General features: G+C 54.7%; 1 protein-coding gene across 1 annotated transcript in view; it reads left to right on the top strand.

Moving 5' to 3' along the window:
• Positions 1–680: 680 nt before the first annotated feature.
• SNRNP200 (small nuclear ribonucleoprotein 200kDa (U5)) overlaps positions 681–13,744 on the top strand; it is a gene marked incomplete at its 5' end in the record, with an annotated part of 14,092 nt that continues 1,028 nt past the window's right edge. The window contains 29 exon segments of the mRNA XM_010290554.1: positions 681–818; positions 962–1,117; positions 1,478–1,648; positions 1,914–2,107; positions 2,694–2,817; positions 3,194–3,343; positions 3,529–3,639; positions 4,203–4,334; positions 4,705–4,893; positions 5,424–5,621; positions 6,107–6,259; positions 6,386–6,466; positions 6,772–6,855; positions 7,609–7,715; positions 7,952–8,070; positions 8,329–8,483; positions 8,631–8,820; positions 9,039–9,212; positions 9,842–10,002; positions 10,268–10,495; positions 10,834–11,025; positions 11,107–11,285; positions 11,468–11,619; positions 11,903–12,011; positions 12,210–12,318; positions 12,512–12,701; positions 12,845–13,009; positions 13,249–13,370; positions 13,505–13,691. Coding sequence (XP_010288856.1) covers positions 681–818; positions 962–1,117; positions 1,478–1,648; positions 1,914–2,107; positions 2,694–2,817; positions 3,194–3,343; positions 3,529–3,639; positions 4,203–4,334; positions 4,705–4,893; positions 5,424–5,621; positions 6,107–6,259; positions 6,386–6,466; positions 6,772–6,855; positions 7,609–7,715; positions 7,952–8,070; positions 8,329–8,483; positions 8,631–8,820; positions 9,039–9,212; positions 9,842–10,002; positions 10,268–10,495; positions 10,834–11,025; positions 11,107–11,285; positions 11,468–11,619; positions 11,903–12,011; positions 12,210–12,318; positions 12,512–12,701; positions 12,845–13,009; positions 13,249–13,370; positions 13,505–13,691 — 4,420 coding nt within the window.

The raw sequence follows: 13,744 nt of genomic DNA, 5'->3' as shown, positions 1-13,744 counted from the left end.
TTGGACTAGACCTTGAAAGGTCCCTTCCCACACAAACTATTCTGTGACTTGGCTAGTTGTTGCCAATATCATGACACATACTTCCTGGGACTCAACAAGCTTTGATGTGGCTGTGACACCCTCTCCGGTTTCTTGAAGAACGGTTATTTTAAGCTAAGAGATTTCATGTGTCTGAAGAGAGTTCCCAATTCCTAGTTTCTCACTCCTGGAGTGTGTATCGTGTGGTGGTGGTTTCTGTCTCTGGGCTCCCCTGCCGCAGTTAGCTGCTTTGCTGAGCCCTCGGCTCTGCTTTTGCTCCCTCCTTGCTGTGATGTGCGGTGTGGGCCAGAGATCTGGCTGATTCATGGCGTGCCTTGTGATAAATTGCCTCTTTTGATCCGTGCTGGCAGTGGAAATGAGGTCTGATCTGTTCCATCACGAGAACATGGTGGGGATTTGCTTTTTCTGATGGTGTAGCCAATTATAACTTGTACTCATCGGAGTGCATGGGCCAGCTAACGAGGCTCGTTTGATCTCTGCCTAACCTGCTCCGTGATCCTTGGGCATGGGGCATCTCCTCTGCCCATCTGGAGACAACATGACTCTGCTACTCCCCAGGGTGTCCCTGAGGTCTCACATATGTCCTGCAGCCCGCGAGATACTGAAACAAAGGCAGTGAGCTTGATGTTTTCCCTTTTCAGCAATTGGTTTCTGTGGAAAAGTTGCCCAAATACGCCCAGGCTGGATTCGAGGGGTTTAAAACACTGAACCGTATTCAGAGCAAACTCTACCGCGCTGCGCTGGAGTCGGATGAGAACTTGCTGCTGTGTGCCCCCACGGTAAGGATCCGGATATTTGGGCCCTGTGTGAGGGGGAATCCAGAAGGATGATGGGTTTAGGCGGAAAAGGCTGGCTGCTGCGGGTGAACCTTTACCCTGGAGGGGACGCGAATTGGATGGGACCGGTTCTGCTTGCGTTTTAGGGTGCTGGGAAGACGAACGTGGCGCTCATGTGCATGTTGCGAGAAATAGGGAAACACATTAATATCGACGGAACCATCAACGTGGATGATTTCAAGATTATCTACATCGCGCCCATGAGGTCCTTGGTGCAGGAGATGGTGGGCAGCTTCGGGAAGGTAAGGAGAGGTTTGGTCCTGCCCCTGCTTGAACTGTAGGTTGGGGGAAACGAGCTTTATTGCAGTGGTTTCCTTATATTACGCTTACAAAAGGATGTAAGTTCTGGCGGAAGCTTATCGGGAGAGGATGAGTTTGGGTTGTGCCTGTAATCCCTGTTCGTGTAGTCTGCGCTCGCTGGGCTCTGAGCGCGTGCTGGTACGGGTTGTGGATGTCAGCGTGGGCTACGAAATCCGCGCGTCTCTTCCAGCGCTGTAGCGGGACGAGTAGGAAACTGCGAGCGTCTCGGGGCTGCGCTGCTCTAACGCTGCCCCGGGGAAAGCGCCTTTATCCGCCGTAACCGCCTGCGGGCTTCCTCCTAGCGCCTGGCGACTTACGGCATCAACGTGGCCGAGCTGACAGGGGATCACCAGCTGTGCAAGGAGGAAATCAGTGCCACCCAGATCATCGTCTGCACCCCGGAGAAGTGGGACATCATCACCCGCAAGGGAGGAGAACGCACCTATACCCAGCTGGTGCGGCTGGTCATCCTGGTGAGCAGCGCCGGCGCCTGCAGGGCCCTGGCGTGGAGGAGGGGGACGATGATGGGCATTGTGTCTTTCGGCACTGCGGTTCCTGAATGCGCGTTAGCGGTTGAAGGCGTCTCTGGTGCTTGGTTGTGGAGAGAGTCGGGCATTGAGCTGCGGGATGAGGGTGCCTGAGTCCACGCAAGTGGGTCTGCTAAGAGATTAACACAGGAATGGGTAAATAGAGCTGGTCTGGAGCGGGGAGAACTCGGTTCCTGTTTCCTCTCTTTAGGATGAGATACACCTACTGCATGATGACCGAGGACCCGTCTTGGAGTCTTTGGTAGCCAGGGCCATCCGCAACATCGAGATGACTCAGGAGGACGTGAGGCTCGTTGGCTTGAGTGCCACCCTCCCCAACTACGAGGACGTGGCTACATTCCTGAGGGTGGACCCGGCCAAAGGCTTGTTCTATTTTGATAACAGGTATGGTGGAAAGCTGGGAGAGATCTTTATGATCAGATGGTGGGTAGCTGCGTAGAGCTGGGAAAGACGTGCCTACTGTGGAGGCAGCTGAGTGTTTTATCAGTCAGATGGTACCAGGGCCTTCAGCCTACTCTCAACATGCATTTATTTGCTCTTAGATGTGCCGGTAAACGCATGTTCAGGACGAGAGCAGTTAAATACAGCCTCAAAATGTGTGCCAGGATTCCTGCGTTGTCATACTTGCTTTAGAGAAGGCAGATAAACTCTGCTGTATCTGTGTGCTGCATAAGTGCTCCATATCCTAAAATAGGATTACGATCATGCCCACAACACCGTTTTTGCTCCCTGCATGTGTGCGCAGCAAATGGATTCCAGGAAACAGGAGTACGTGGTAGTGTCCCCTGCTGTTTAATCTAACTGGGCAGAACTGGAACCATCAAACCTCTGAGTAAACTGAGGCACAAAGGAAGCGTATTGAACGCGATAGCGTGAATGCCTTTTGACAGAACTTTCGTAGCAGAGTTTCTTCGTGCTTCTCCTCTTTTATGGACTTGATTTTTTTTTTTTTTTTTTTTTTCCCTTACAGCTTCCGACCAGTGCCGCTGGAGCAGACCTATGTGGGTATTACAGAGAAGAAAGCAATCAAACGCTTCCAGATAATGAATGAGATAGTTTATGAGAAAATTATGGAGCATGCTGGAAAGAACCAGGTTTGATACTTTATTTTATTCTTCCTGACACACTTAATCCTGGTGCTTGTCTGTCGCTGGTGAGACTCTTTCGAGTTGCCGTCGCTGCAGTGAAGAGGGTAGGTCTGGGTGGTCGATGCCGCGAGAGGAAGGAACACGGGTTTTCTCTCTCTGACAGCTCTCTGTTTAATGTATGAGCTGTCCTTTTAGGATGAGGGAGTTTTTGTGATGCTACCCTATTGAATCAGGAGCTCTGTGTGTGGTTCACAGGGCATCTGGACTAATTCTAGATCTCTTCCCACCCTGAAGAGCAGCAGCAGGTTGGGTCAAGCATCACTGCCAGCTGCAGCCGTAGCGATTCCTCTCTCAGCGACGGTACCGTCTGCTTGTTTAACAGGTGCTGGTGTTCGTTCACTCCAGGAAGGAGACTGGGAAGACTGCCCGGGCCATCAGGGACATGTGCCTGGAGAAGGATACCCTGGGCCTCTTCTTGCGCGAGGGCTCAGCCTCCACCGAGGTCCTGAGGACCGAAGCCGAGCAGTGCAAGGTAACGGCCCGGCCGGGGCTGTTCTAACACAGTGATAGCAGGAGCGCAGCTACAAAGATGCTGCCCCTTTGGTGCAGTTTCCCAGCCTTTCCTCTAGGATATGCACTACCTTCTGCTGCTGCTTTTCTCCCTGGTGTTACTTGGCTCAGGTAGAAGACCTAGAGCTGGTTGTGTTTCTGCTGCAGAACCTGGAGCTGAAGGACCTCCTTCCGTACGGCTTCGCCATTCACCATGCTGGGATGACACGGGTGGACCGGACACTGGTGGAGGATCTGTTTGCTGACAAGCACATTCAGGTGAGCCTCACTTCCCAGGAGGAGTTGCATGTTTGTTTGCGGTGGGTACTTCACAAGAAATGCTTGGCCGTGTTTGCCAGTAGCCCTTTGGGCAAAATCAAGATGATCAAGCATAGCCAGCTCCCATCCTGCTCCACTGAAGCTGGTGCCCGATGAAGGCAGCCTTGATTTTCGCCCAAAGAAGAGAAACTAAAAGCACATGGCCAGGAGTAGAGAGGGCAAAAACATTAAGCCTAGCTGAGTGTTTAAAGCCAGAGGTCTGTACCAGAGCAGGCTGTCTCCTCCACAGTTGTCGCTTTGGCAAAACCCCATCCAAGCAATTTCTGGCAGTGTTATAAATGGAAGGCAAAGGATTTTCTCGGGGTCGTGCAGTGAGCTGGGAAGTTTGGGCAAAGATCTTGCTGTTTATCTGACCTTCCTCTGCTGAGCTGTCGAGACCGTCACAGTTCTCAGACTTTGTGCCTTTTATGCATGTCTCTAATGTCAGGACCAGCGTTTTAGATCCCTTTTTTTCCCCAGGAAGAGGCTTCTGCCTGGCTTTGATGGCTATTTTGCTCCTGCAGGTGCTGGTCTCCACAGCCACGCTGGCCTGGGGTGTGAACCTCCCTGCTCACACCGTCATCATCAAGGGGACACAGGTGTACAGCCCCGAGAAGGGGCGCTGGACCGAGCTGGGTGCTCTGGACATCCTGCAGGTGAGGTTCTGGTAACAAAGATGCTGCTGAGACCCGAGGCAGGATCTTCCCTTTCCTGCTGAGGCACATTTGAGGTCTGCTTTTGTATTTTTTCAGTGCAGTCACTCCCTGTTCTCTGCTGTCAGACTGTCTCAGCTGTTCTGGGAACAGCCCTGCTGTGAGGGCAGAGAGAAGCAGATCAGTAGGGCAAATGATCCCTTTCCCGGTATCGTGCCCAGTCGTATCCAAGATATTTCTGTGTGTCTCCTGCCAGCTAGAAGTAACAGTAGACTGAGCAATCTGGCAGTAAAGCCCCAGGACACGGCAGCGAGGAGAAATTGCCAAGCTAAAAGCTTTTATGTTTTGCTGACCTCACCTTCTTGTTTCTTAGATGCTGGGGCGTGCCGGGAGGCCTCAGTACGATACCAAAGGAGAAGGGATCCTCATCACATCCCACGGCGAGCTGCAGTATTACCTCTCCCTGCTCAACCAGCAGCTCCCCATTGAAAGTCAGATGGTGTCGAAGCTCCCAGACATGCTGAATGCGGAGACTGTGCTGGGCAATGTCCAGAACGCAAAGGTGAGTGCGCATCTTCGCTTTCCCCGCGTACGTGTGCCCCTTTGTTGCCCCCAGGGAGCTGGTGGGAATTGCAGGGGCTGAAGGATGATCAGTGTCGGGGAAAGACGTCATCATTGTGCGGGAGCAAAGAAACTTGCAACCTTTGGTGCCTGGGGAGCAAATCTGGAAGGGCAGCCACGAGAACCAGTAAGGCTGGCTGGTATGTCAGGCGAGTGGGTAGATGCTTCTGTAATTCCGAGCAGACAGAGCTCTCCACGTGAAGGACAACTGGGAAAAAGTCTGCATGTGGAGAGTGGGGTTTTTCGTTGTTTTTTAATTCCTTAATATTTTTCTGGTACTGGAGAAGAGTTTTGTATGGCACTACTGGGCTTCCAAGCTCTGGTTTAATGTTGACTCGCCAGGATTCAGCTGGGCTCAGCCTGCTGTGTCCTATGCTAGTCCTGGGGCCACTGGGCTCCGAGCCAGAGCATCGCCCTTGCTTGCCGTGAGGTGTGTTCACCGGCTCTGACTGCACGTTGGTGTTTCCTCAGGACGCAGTGAATTGGCTGGGCTATACCTACCTGTACATCCGAATGCTGCGCTCCCCCACACTCTACGGGATATCCCACGATGATCTGAAGGGAGATCCGCTGCTGGACCAGCGCCGCCTGGATCTGGTTCACACTGCAGCCCTCATGTTGGACAAGAACAACCTGGTGAAGTACGACAAGAAGACGGGGAACTTCCAGGTGAGACAGGACCAGGGAAAGGCGCTGTGACCACGCAGAGCTGGATGGGAGCATCCTCTGGCTGAGAAAAGGACGCAAGAGGCGTCTTGCTGATTAAACACAGATCCCAGGCTGCGCCATTCAGACCTGCTGCTGTGCACGTCTCTGATTCCAGGGAGCTGTTTGCCGGCACAGGGGGTGTTGGTGTAAAACCTGAGCTTCAGGCTGTCACACTCTTGTGTGTTTGCTGCTGCCTCCTAAGCAAATTCGCATTCCCGTTGCATTTTCATTGCTTCAGAGGCAGGGAGATGAGAAAGGGGAGGCTGTGATGTACGGAATTGTGTACCAAGTAGAGCAGCTTTCCGGGGTGATCTGTAGCCTGAGAGTTTATTGTCTGGAGATGTATCCCCTGCTGCAGCCTAGTTCCTGTTCAGCGTCTTCGGTCTGTGCCGTGAAGAGTCAGGTGTCTTTCTGCTGCTTCACTCTGGCTGTTGTCCTTGTGGCAGGTGACAGAGCTGGGCCGCATCGCCAGCCACTACTACATCACCAACGAGACGATGCAAACTTACAATCAGCTCCTGAAACCCACCCTGAGTGAAATCGAGCTGTTTCGGGTCTTCTCGCTGTCCTCGGAGTTCAGGAACATCACCGTGAGGGAGGTAGGGAGCCAGACGCCCGTCCTGAGTGAGACAGCCCTGAGGCATCTGTCTTGATGCTGCAGGGGAAGAGGCAGAGCTTGCCCTGTGAGGGACTGTTCTCACATCTCCTGCCTTGGTTTTCTGCAGGAGGAGAAGCTCGAGCTTCAGAAGTTGCTGGAGCGAGTTCCCATCCCGGTGAAGGAGAGCATAGAGGAGCCCAGTGCCAAGGTGAGCCCTGCCTGCACCCTCGAGGGGACTTCTCTGCCTGTCTTGAGGGGAGCAGTGATCCTTGGGCGAGAGCTGTCATAGTAAATGCCCCTCGGGGGGTGAATTCTGTTCTCCCTGCTCTGTGGGACATCCTGGACTGCGTCAGAGACGCTCAAAGTGTTTCTTGTCTCTGGTTGAACACGCTGTCCTGTGGCGTAGGACAGTCAGTCCTCGCTGATCGCTTCTGTTCTGCCACAAGTCAGAGCCCACCGGGATCAGGCGCTGGTGCGGAGGGCACTGAGAGCCTCTCCCTTTTGCTTCCCCAGATCAACGTGCTCCTCCAGGCCTTCATCTCCCAGCTGAAGCTGGAAGGATTTGCTCTCATGGCCGACATGGTGTACGTTACGCAGGTGAGTGAGGAAACGTGGCTGGGGCCTCTCTCTTTCCCCTCAGGTGTGTGCAGTCCAGCCCTGGCTCAGTCTCAGACAGCTCTTCGCACCTCGGAGACGTAGTTTGTGGTCATAAAATGGCTTTGAAAATAACTACAGCGGTGAGATGGTGTGACCCCTCTCAGGATGGGAATTAGATCTTCCTTGGAGTCTTCAATTTGTAGTCAAAATAATTCCGTGCTAGAGGACCTCAGTGTAGCCTTATTCTTCTCCCACAAAGGCCAAATTCTCAAGGCTGGGAATCGAGTAATTGCTCCACGTGTAGGTGTTGGGGATGAAGGACCTTTAAAGTATAATTCAATACTGAAAAGGGGCTTATAAGAGATGGGGAAAGACTTTTTATCAGTGCCTGCAGCGACAGGACAAGGGATACTGTTTTTAAACTAAAAGAGGGTAGATTTAGGTTGGATATAAGGAAGAATTTTTTTACAATGAGGGTGATGGGACACTGAAACAGGTTGCCCACAGCAGCTGTGGATGGCCCATCCCTGGAAGTGTTTAAAGTCAGGCTGGACGTGGCTCAGAGCAACCTGATCTAATGAAAGGTGTCCCTGCCCGTGGCAGGGGGGTTGGACTAGATGATCTTTAAAAGGTCCCTGCCCGCCCAAACTATCCTATTACCATGTGGCTGGGCAGGAGGATGGGTAGAAAGGAAGGAAGAGTTGAATGTGATGATCGCAGCCAAGCTCTGAGAGCCACTCTCTGTCCCCCCAGTCTGCTGGGCGGCTGATGCGTGCCATCTTCGAGATCGTCCTGAACCGTGGCTGGGCCCAGCTCACCGACAAGACCCTTAACCTCTGCAAGATGATTGACAAACGGATGTAAGTGAGATCTCGGAGGTGTTTTCTGATTGCGGGCTGGATGCCTCCGGCATAAGATTCTTTGGCGTAGCCTGGATAGCTCAGCAGCGTTTAGGAAGGAGAGTGCTTGTGCCTGTCGGGGTGTAAAGGAGCTGCTGCCTGTGTCTGGCTGAGTCTTTGGCAGCGTGGGGAACCTTGGTGCTCTGAAGGCTTCTTCTCAGTTTCCTCGCTTGTCTCACCTCGTGGTGTCCTCGCAGGTGGCAGTCCATGTGCCCTTTGCGCCAGTTCAAGAAACTGCCTGAAGAAGTGGTGAAGAAAATCGAGAAGAAGAATTTCCCTTTTGAACGGCTCTACGACTTGAACCATAATGAAATAGGTATGGAGATGCGGGCGGATGCAGCAGGGAGAGGTGTCTGCCTCTCTATTCTCCACTGCTGCGTTTTAACCCAGAAACTGGGGGGCTCGTTCCTGTCTGATTAAAGGGACAGAGCTGGTGAGGGTCTTGGTACAGCCTGAGAAGGGCAGAGGCTTTGCCCTGGCACCCTCCGGCTGCTTTATTGAATGCTGTTCGTTTTGGGAGCTGTTGGTCACCCTGTTGTCCGTCTGTCCTGACGGCAGCGCCTTTCTGTTGCAGGGGAACTGATCCGAATGCCCAAGATGGGCAAGACAATCCACAAATACGTTCATCTGTTTCCAAAGCTGGAGCTCTCGGTCCACCTGCAGCCTATTACCCGCTCCACCCTGAAAGTAGAGCTCACCATTGCCCCCGACTTCCAGTGGGATGAAAAGGTGAGCTGTGCAGCTAAATATCGCCGGGCTAAATACCGTGCTGGGGGTTAGGAGGGCACTTCTGGGGCAGGATTGCTGTGGGAGGGCTGGTGTTCAGCTCCAGGGGATCTGGACTCTGATCCGAAGGTAACGGCTGCCCTTGCTCAGGTACACGGTTCGTCCGAAGCTTTCTGGATCCTGGTAGAGGACGTGGACAGCGAAGTGATCCTGCACCACGAGTACTTCCTGCGGAAAGCCAAATACGCGCAGGATGAACACCTCGTCACCTTCTTCGTGCCCGTGTTTGAGCCGCTGCCGCCGCAGTACTTCATCCGGGTGGTCTCTGACCGCTGGCTCTGTAAGTCTTGTTGTGCCCGGAGCGCCTCGGTTATAGAGCAGCGGTTCTCCCTGGGGTCTGAGGGGGTAGCTCAGGCCCTCTCCTAGTGCTGTGCTGGGGGAAAGACTTCTGATGCCCAAGTGACAGCAGGGCTGGGCATCCCGTTGGCAGAGGGAGCTCAGAGATGAAACTGTTGGAGTGCTTTTGGAGACAAAAATGTTTTTTTGTGTGTCTGACAGCTTGTGAGACCCAGCTGCCCGTTTCCTTCCGCCACCTGATCCTCCCTGAGAAGTACCCTCCTCCGACTGAGCTGCTGGATCTGCAGCCGCTGCCCGTGTCGGCTCTGCGGAACAGTGCCTTCGAGAGCCTCTACCAGGACAAGTTCCCTTTCTTCAACCCTATCCAGACTCAGGGTGGGTGTTGCCTCTGCTCACCTCCTCCGAACTGCCTCTCAGCGAGCCCTGGCCCTTGTGGTATTCACGGTCCCGTAGCCTTGCGTCTGCGGGCTTTACTCACGTAATGTGAGCAACTTCTGTAGCAAATAGTGGATCCCTTCTGCCTCCCTGAGCCTTAGAGGTTTGATGGCTTGAAATCTTTCTCCATGGGCCAGCGTATCTTTGATAATTTCCTCACGTACATCACGCAGCCGGTCCGGGGCTGTCTGGCAGCAGTCTTGCTGCTGGTAGGCGGGGCTGTGCTAACACGGCGGCTCACGTTCACAGAGCCGGCTGGCCCCAAACTTCTCCATCTGTGCTGCTTGTAGGGATGGAGTTGTGAGCCAACCAAGGCTGCCCTGTCCGTGTTTCTTCGGGTGGGCTGAGCCAGAGCAGTCAGAATTCACGCTTGGGAGCTACTGTGACAGACTAGAGCCTGTTTTGCTCAGTGGATCGTGGGCTAAAACTCTTAACCTGCCTTTTTTGTAGCTCCTCCTTGTGCGGGCTGGGTCCCAGCTGTATTTTCCCTGCCTTTTTCTAGAGCTTTGATAGAAATCTGTGGAGATTTTGCTAAACTGCTCTCTTCTGTGTTGTTTGTCTGTCCCCAGTGTTTAACACCGTTTATAACAGCGACGACAACGTGTTTGTGGGTGCCCCCACGGGAAGCGGAAAGACCATTTGTGCTGAATTTGCCATCCTGAGGATGTTGCTCCAGAACTCAGAGGGACGCTGCGTGTACATCACCCCCATGGAGGCCCTGGCAGAGCAGGTAAGCGCGGCATCCTGGGGAGAACTGGAGCCTCACCCCAGCTTAGATTTGCTTCCTCATCCCCTGTTTCACTCTTCCTCATCCCTTCTTTGCTGTCACATCTCTCAGGAGGACTCCAGACTCTTTTAATTAATTCTGGTCTCTCTGAGGGAGCAAAGAGACGCTGTCCTGCTGATGTTGGTGTGTGCATGTGTGTGTTTCCAGGGATTTGGTAGGATTTGTCCTAATTTGCGGTTGACAACAGCGTCCCTTGCATTTTTGGCAGGTTTTCTTGGACTGGTATGAAAAGTTCCAGGAGCGTCTCAATAAGAAGGTGGTCTTGCTGACGGGGGAGACCAGCACTGACCTGAAGTTGCTGGGCAAAGGCAACATCATCATCAGCACCCCTGAGAAATGGGACATCCTCTCGCGACGCTGGAAGCAGCGCAAGAATGTCCAGAACGTCAATCTCTTCATCGTGGACGAAGTGCATCTCATTGGGGGCGAAAATGGGGTGCGTCTACTCGTTGAGGAGGGGAGGAGGGCACTACTCGTTGGAGTGATGCTCCTCATCGTGTTGCTCTCGGTAGTAGAGCTGCTGTGGGATGTTGCTCACTCCCAATGGTCTGAGTTCAGCTTTTCCTGACGGGAGGTTCCCCAAGCTGCAGGATGGGCTGGGATAGGAGGGCCATATCCTTTGGGAAGCTTGGGAGTGGCATCCCCTGGGGTCTCTGTGGGTGAGGATGCTCGGGCTGAAGTGGCCAGAGCCCAGCCAGGAGAGGTGGGTGCGGTGCGGAGAGCTCGGCGTTTCCCCTCCTGTTCCTGCTACAACTTGCCCTCCCCCACCCGCAGCCGGTGCTGGAGGTCATCTGCTCCCGCATGCGCTACATCTCCTCCCAAATCGAGCGACCTATCCGCATCGTGGCCCTGAGCTCGTCCCTCTCCAACGCCAAGGACGTGGCTCACTGGCTGGGCTGCAGTGCCACCTCCACCTTCAACTTCCACCCCAACGTCCGCCCCGTGCCCCTGGAGCTGCACATTCAGGTAGGGTTTGGGCAACCTCATCTCCTTTCCCTGCTGCCTGGTTTCCAGACAGCGTCACTGCCTGCTCCTCTTCCCCCGCAGGGCTTCAACATCAGCCACACACAGACTCGCCTGCTCTCCATGGCCAAGCCCGTCTACCATGCCATCATGAAGCACTCGCCCAAAAAGCCGGTCATCGTCTTCGTCCCATCCCGCAAGCAGACGCGGCTGACGGCCATCAACATCCTCACCACGTGCGCCTCGGATGTCCAGAGGCAAAGGTAACAGTGCTGTGGCCTGTCTCCCTCCTCTGGCAGAGGCAAGGGCAAGATTTTTGGCCGTTTCCGCTGGGCTGAGGGACAACTAGTGATGGGAAATGGTCTCATTAGGTGTCACTTGGGCATCAGGGAGGGACAGCCTTGCTGAGCCTGGCAGTGGCCTCTTTACTCCCTCTCTCTGGCAGGTTCCTGCACTGCGCAGAGAAGGATCTGGTGCCGTACCTGGACAAGCTGAACGACAACACTCTGAAGGAGACGCTTGTGAACGGGGTGGGCTACCTGCACGAGGGGCTGACCGCCATGGAACGGCGAGTGGTGGAGCAGCTTTTCAGCTCCGGTGAGCGGGGCAGGATGGGGACACGCCACTTCAGCTACCCGTAAACCCTTTTCCCCGGAGCTTGGCAGTCTTGGTAACAGCTTGCCCAAGCCTCGTGTCACTTCTCTGCCTCCCTGGTCCAAAAAGGCTGTGATCTTAAACTTCACCATCTCTCCTGGACCTCCCTGTATGCTGAGACCCCTCTGCCCGAGCGCAGAGCTCCCAGATCTTTCTCCCCCGGGTTTCTGTCACCCAGAGAGGTGCTCTGCTCGCGGGCTGACTGCTCTCCCCGCACACCTTTCAGGTGCGGTTCAGGTGATGGTTGCCTCCCGCAGCCTCTGCTGGGGTATGAACATCGCCGCTCACCTGGTGATCATCATGGACACGCAGTACTACAACGGCAAGATCCACGCGTGAGTGTGTTGCACTGCGGGCAAGACCGGCCGTAGCTTCCCTCGGTGTCCACCCTGCCAGTTCAAGCCACGCTGAGCACGAGGGGACGAGGCCCTAAGCCCAAAGGGCTTCATCCCTGTCCAGGCGGAGGCTGGGAATCGCCGGAGAGCGGCGGTAGCTTTCCGCGGAGCATCATTAACTCTCTCTCCGTGCCCCAGGTACGTGGATTACCCCATCTACGACGTGCTGCAGATGGTGGGCCACGCTAATCGCCCGCTGCAGGACGACGAGGGCCGTTGTGTCATCATGTGCCAGGGATCCAAGAAGGTGGGTGAGGAGCGGGGCACCGTTCCTGGCCTGTGAATGTTTGTCTCCTGCCTGGGGCGTGGATTTCTTCTCCCAGCTTTGGGCAGGCTGATGTATAACCTTCACTCAGAGCCCTGTTGCCTGGGAGGTGCTCCGGGATTTTGGAGGTGCTGGGGTTGGTTTATCCCTTCCCTCTACTCTTGCCCCCCTGTAGGATTTCTTCAAGAAGTTCCTCTACGAGCCCCTGCCGGTGGAGTCGCACTTGGACCACTGCATGCACGATCACTTCAACGCTGAGATCGTCACCAAGACCATCGAAAACAAGCAGGATGCGGTGGACTACCTCACTTGGACGTTCCTGTATCGCAGGATGACGCAGAATCCAAACTACTACAACCTGCAAGGTGAGCGGAGGGCTCTGCACTGGTGGATACGGGGTTGGGAGATACTGGGAACCCTCTGTCTATGGGCTCTTGCTTTTGCAAGAGCAGCTTTTCTCCGTCCTGGGGAGTTTTTAAGCCCGGCCACAACGCTGCTGTACCCGCAGGCGTGTCCCACAGGCATCTCTCGGATCACCTCTCCGAGCTGGTGGAACAGACCCTCAGTGACCTGGAGCAGTCCAAGTGCATCAGCATCGAGGACGAGATGGACGTGGCCCCTCTGAACCTGGGCATGATCGCCGCCTATTATTACATCAACTACACCACCATCGGTAAGGGCTCCGCGAGGGACAGGTACCGCACGCAAGCGCTCGCCGGCGCTCCTGCTCTGTCCCCTCTACATCGCTCCCTGTGCCGCAGGCGACAGACGATGTGCCGTGTGCGTGGTTGGGCGCGTAAGACTGTGCTTTAGCACAAGGCTGCGTGTTGTCTGCCTGAGGGCATCTCTTGTACCGTGGGGTTTAATGCTGTCTGGTTTTCCCTGAGCCTTCTACCTCTCTGGCTTCCCCAGAGCTTTTCAGCATGTCTCTCAATGCCAAGACCAAGGTGCGAGGGCTGATTGAAATCATCTCCAACGCTGCTGAGTATGAGAACATCCCCATCAGGCACCATGAGGACAACCTGCTGCGGCAGGTAAGCGGCAGCGTGTCGGACGGGGGGCTGGAGAGGCCGGACGTGGGTTCCTGCAGGGTCGGAAGAAGGAAGCTGCTTGTGTTTTCGTCTCTGTAGGGCTACAGCACTGACGGGTTTATCATTTCTCCCCATAGCTGGCTCAAAAAGTTCCCCACAAGCTGACCAACCCCAAATTCAACGATCCCCACGTCAAGACCAACCTCCTGCTGCAGGCTCACTTGTCACGCATGCAGCTGAGCGCTGAGCTGCAGTCGGACACCGAGGAAATCCTCAGCAAGGTACGACGGGGCGGGTGAGAACCTTGCCTTGCCTGCGTCGCTGCGTTGTGTCGCTGTCTTCTGACCCGTCCCCGTCCCTCGTGTCCAGGCGATCCG

This window comes from Phaethon lepturus, unplaced genomic scaffold (assembly GCF_000687285.1).
Source record: "Phaethon lepturus isolate BGI_N335 unplaced genomic scaffold, ASM68728v1 scaffold35907, whole genome shotgun sequence".
In the NCBI taxonomy this organism is placed as follows: domain Eukaryota; kingdom Metazoa; phylum Chordata; class Aves; order Phaethontiformes; family Phaethontidae; genus Phaethon; species Phaethon lepturus.
The sequence above is the reverse complement of the archived record's forward strand: the minus strand, read 5'-3'. Positions and strand labels throughout refer to the sequence as shown.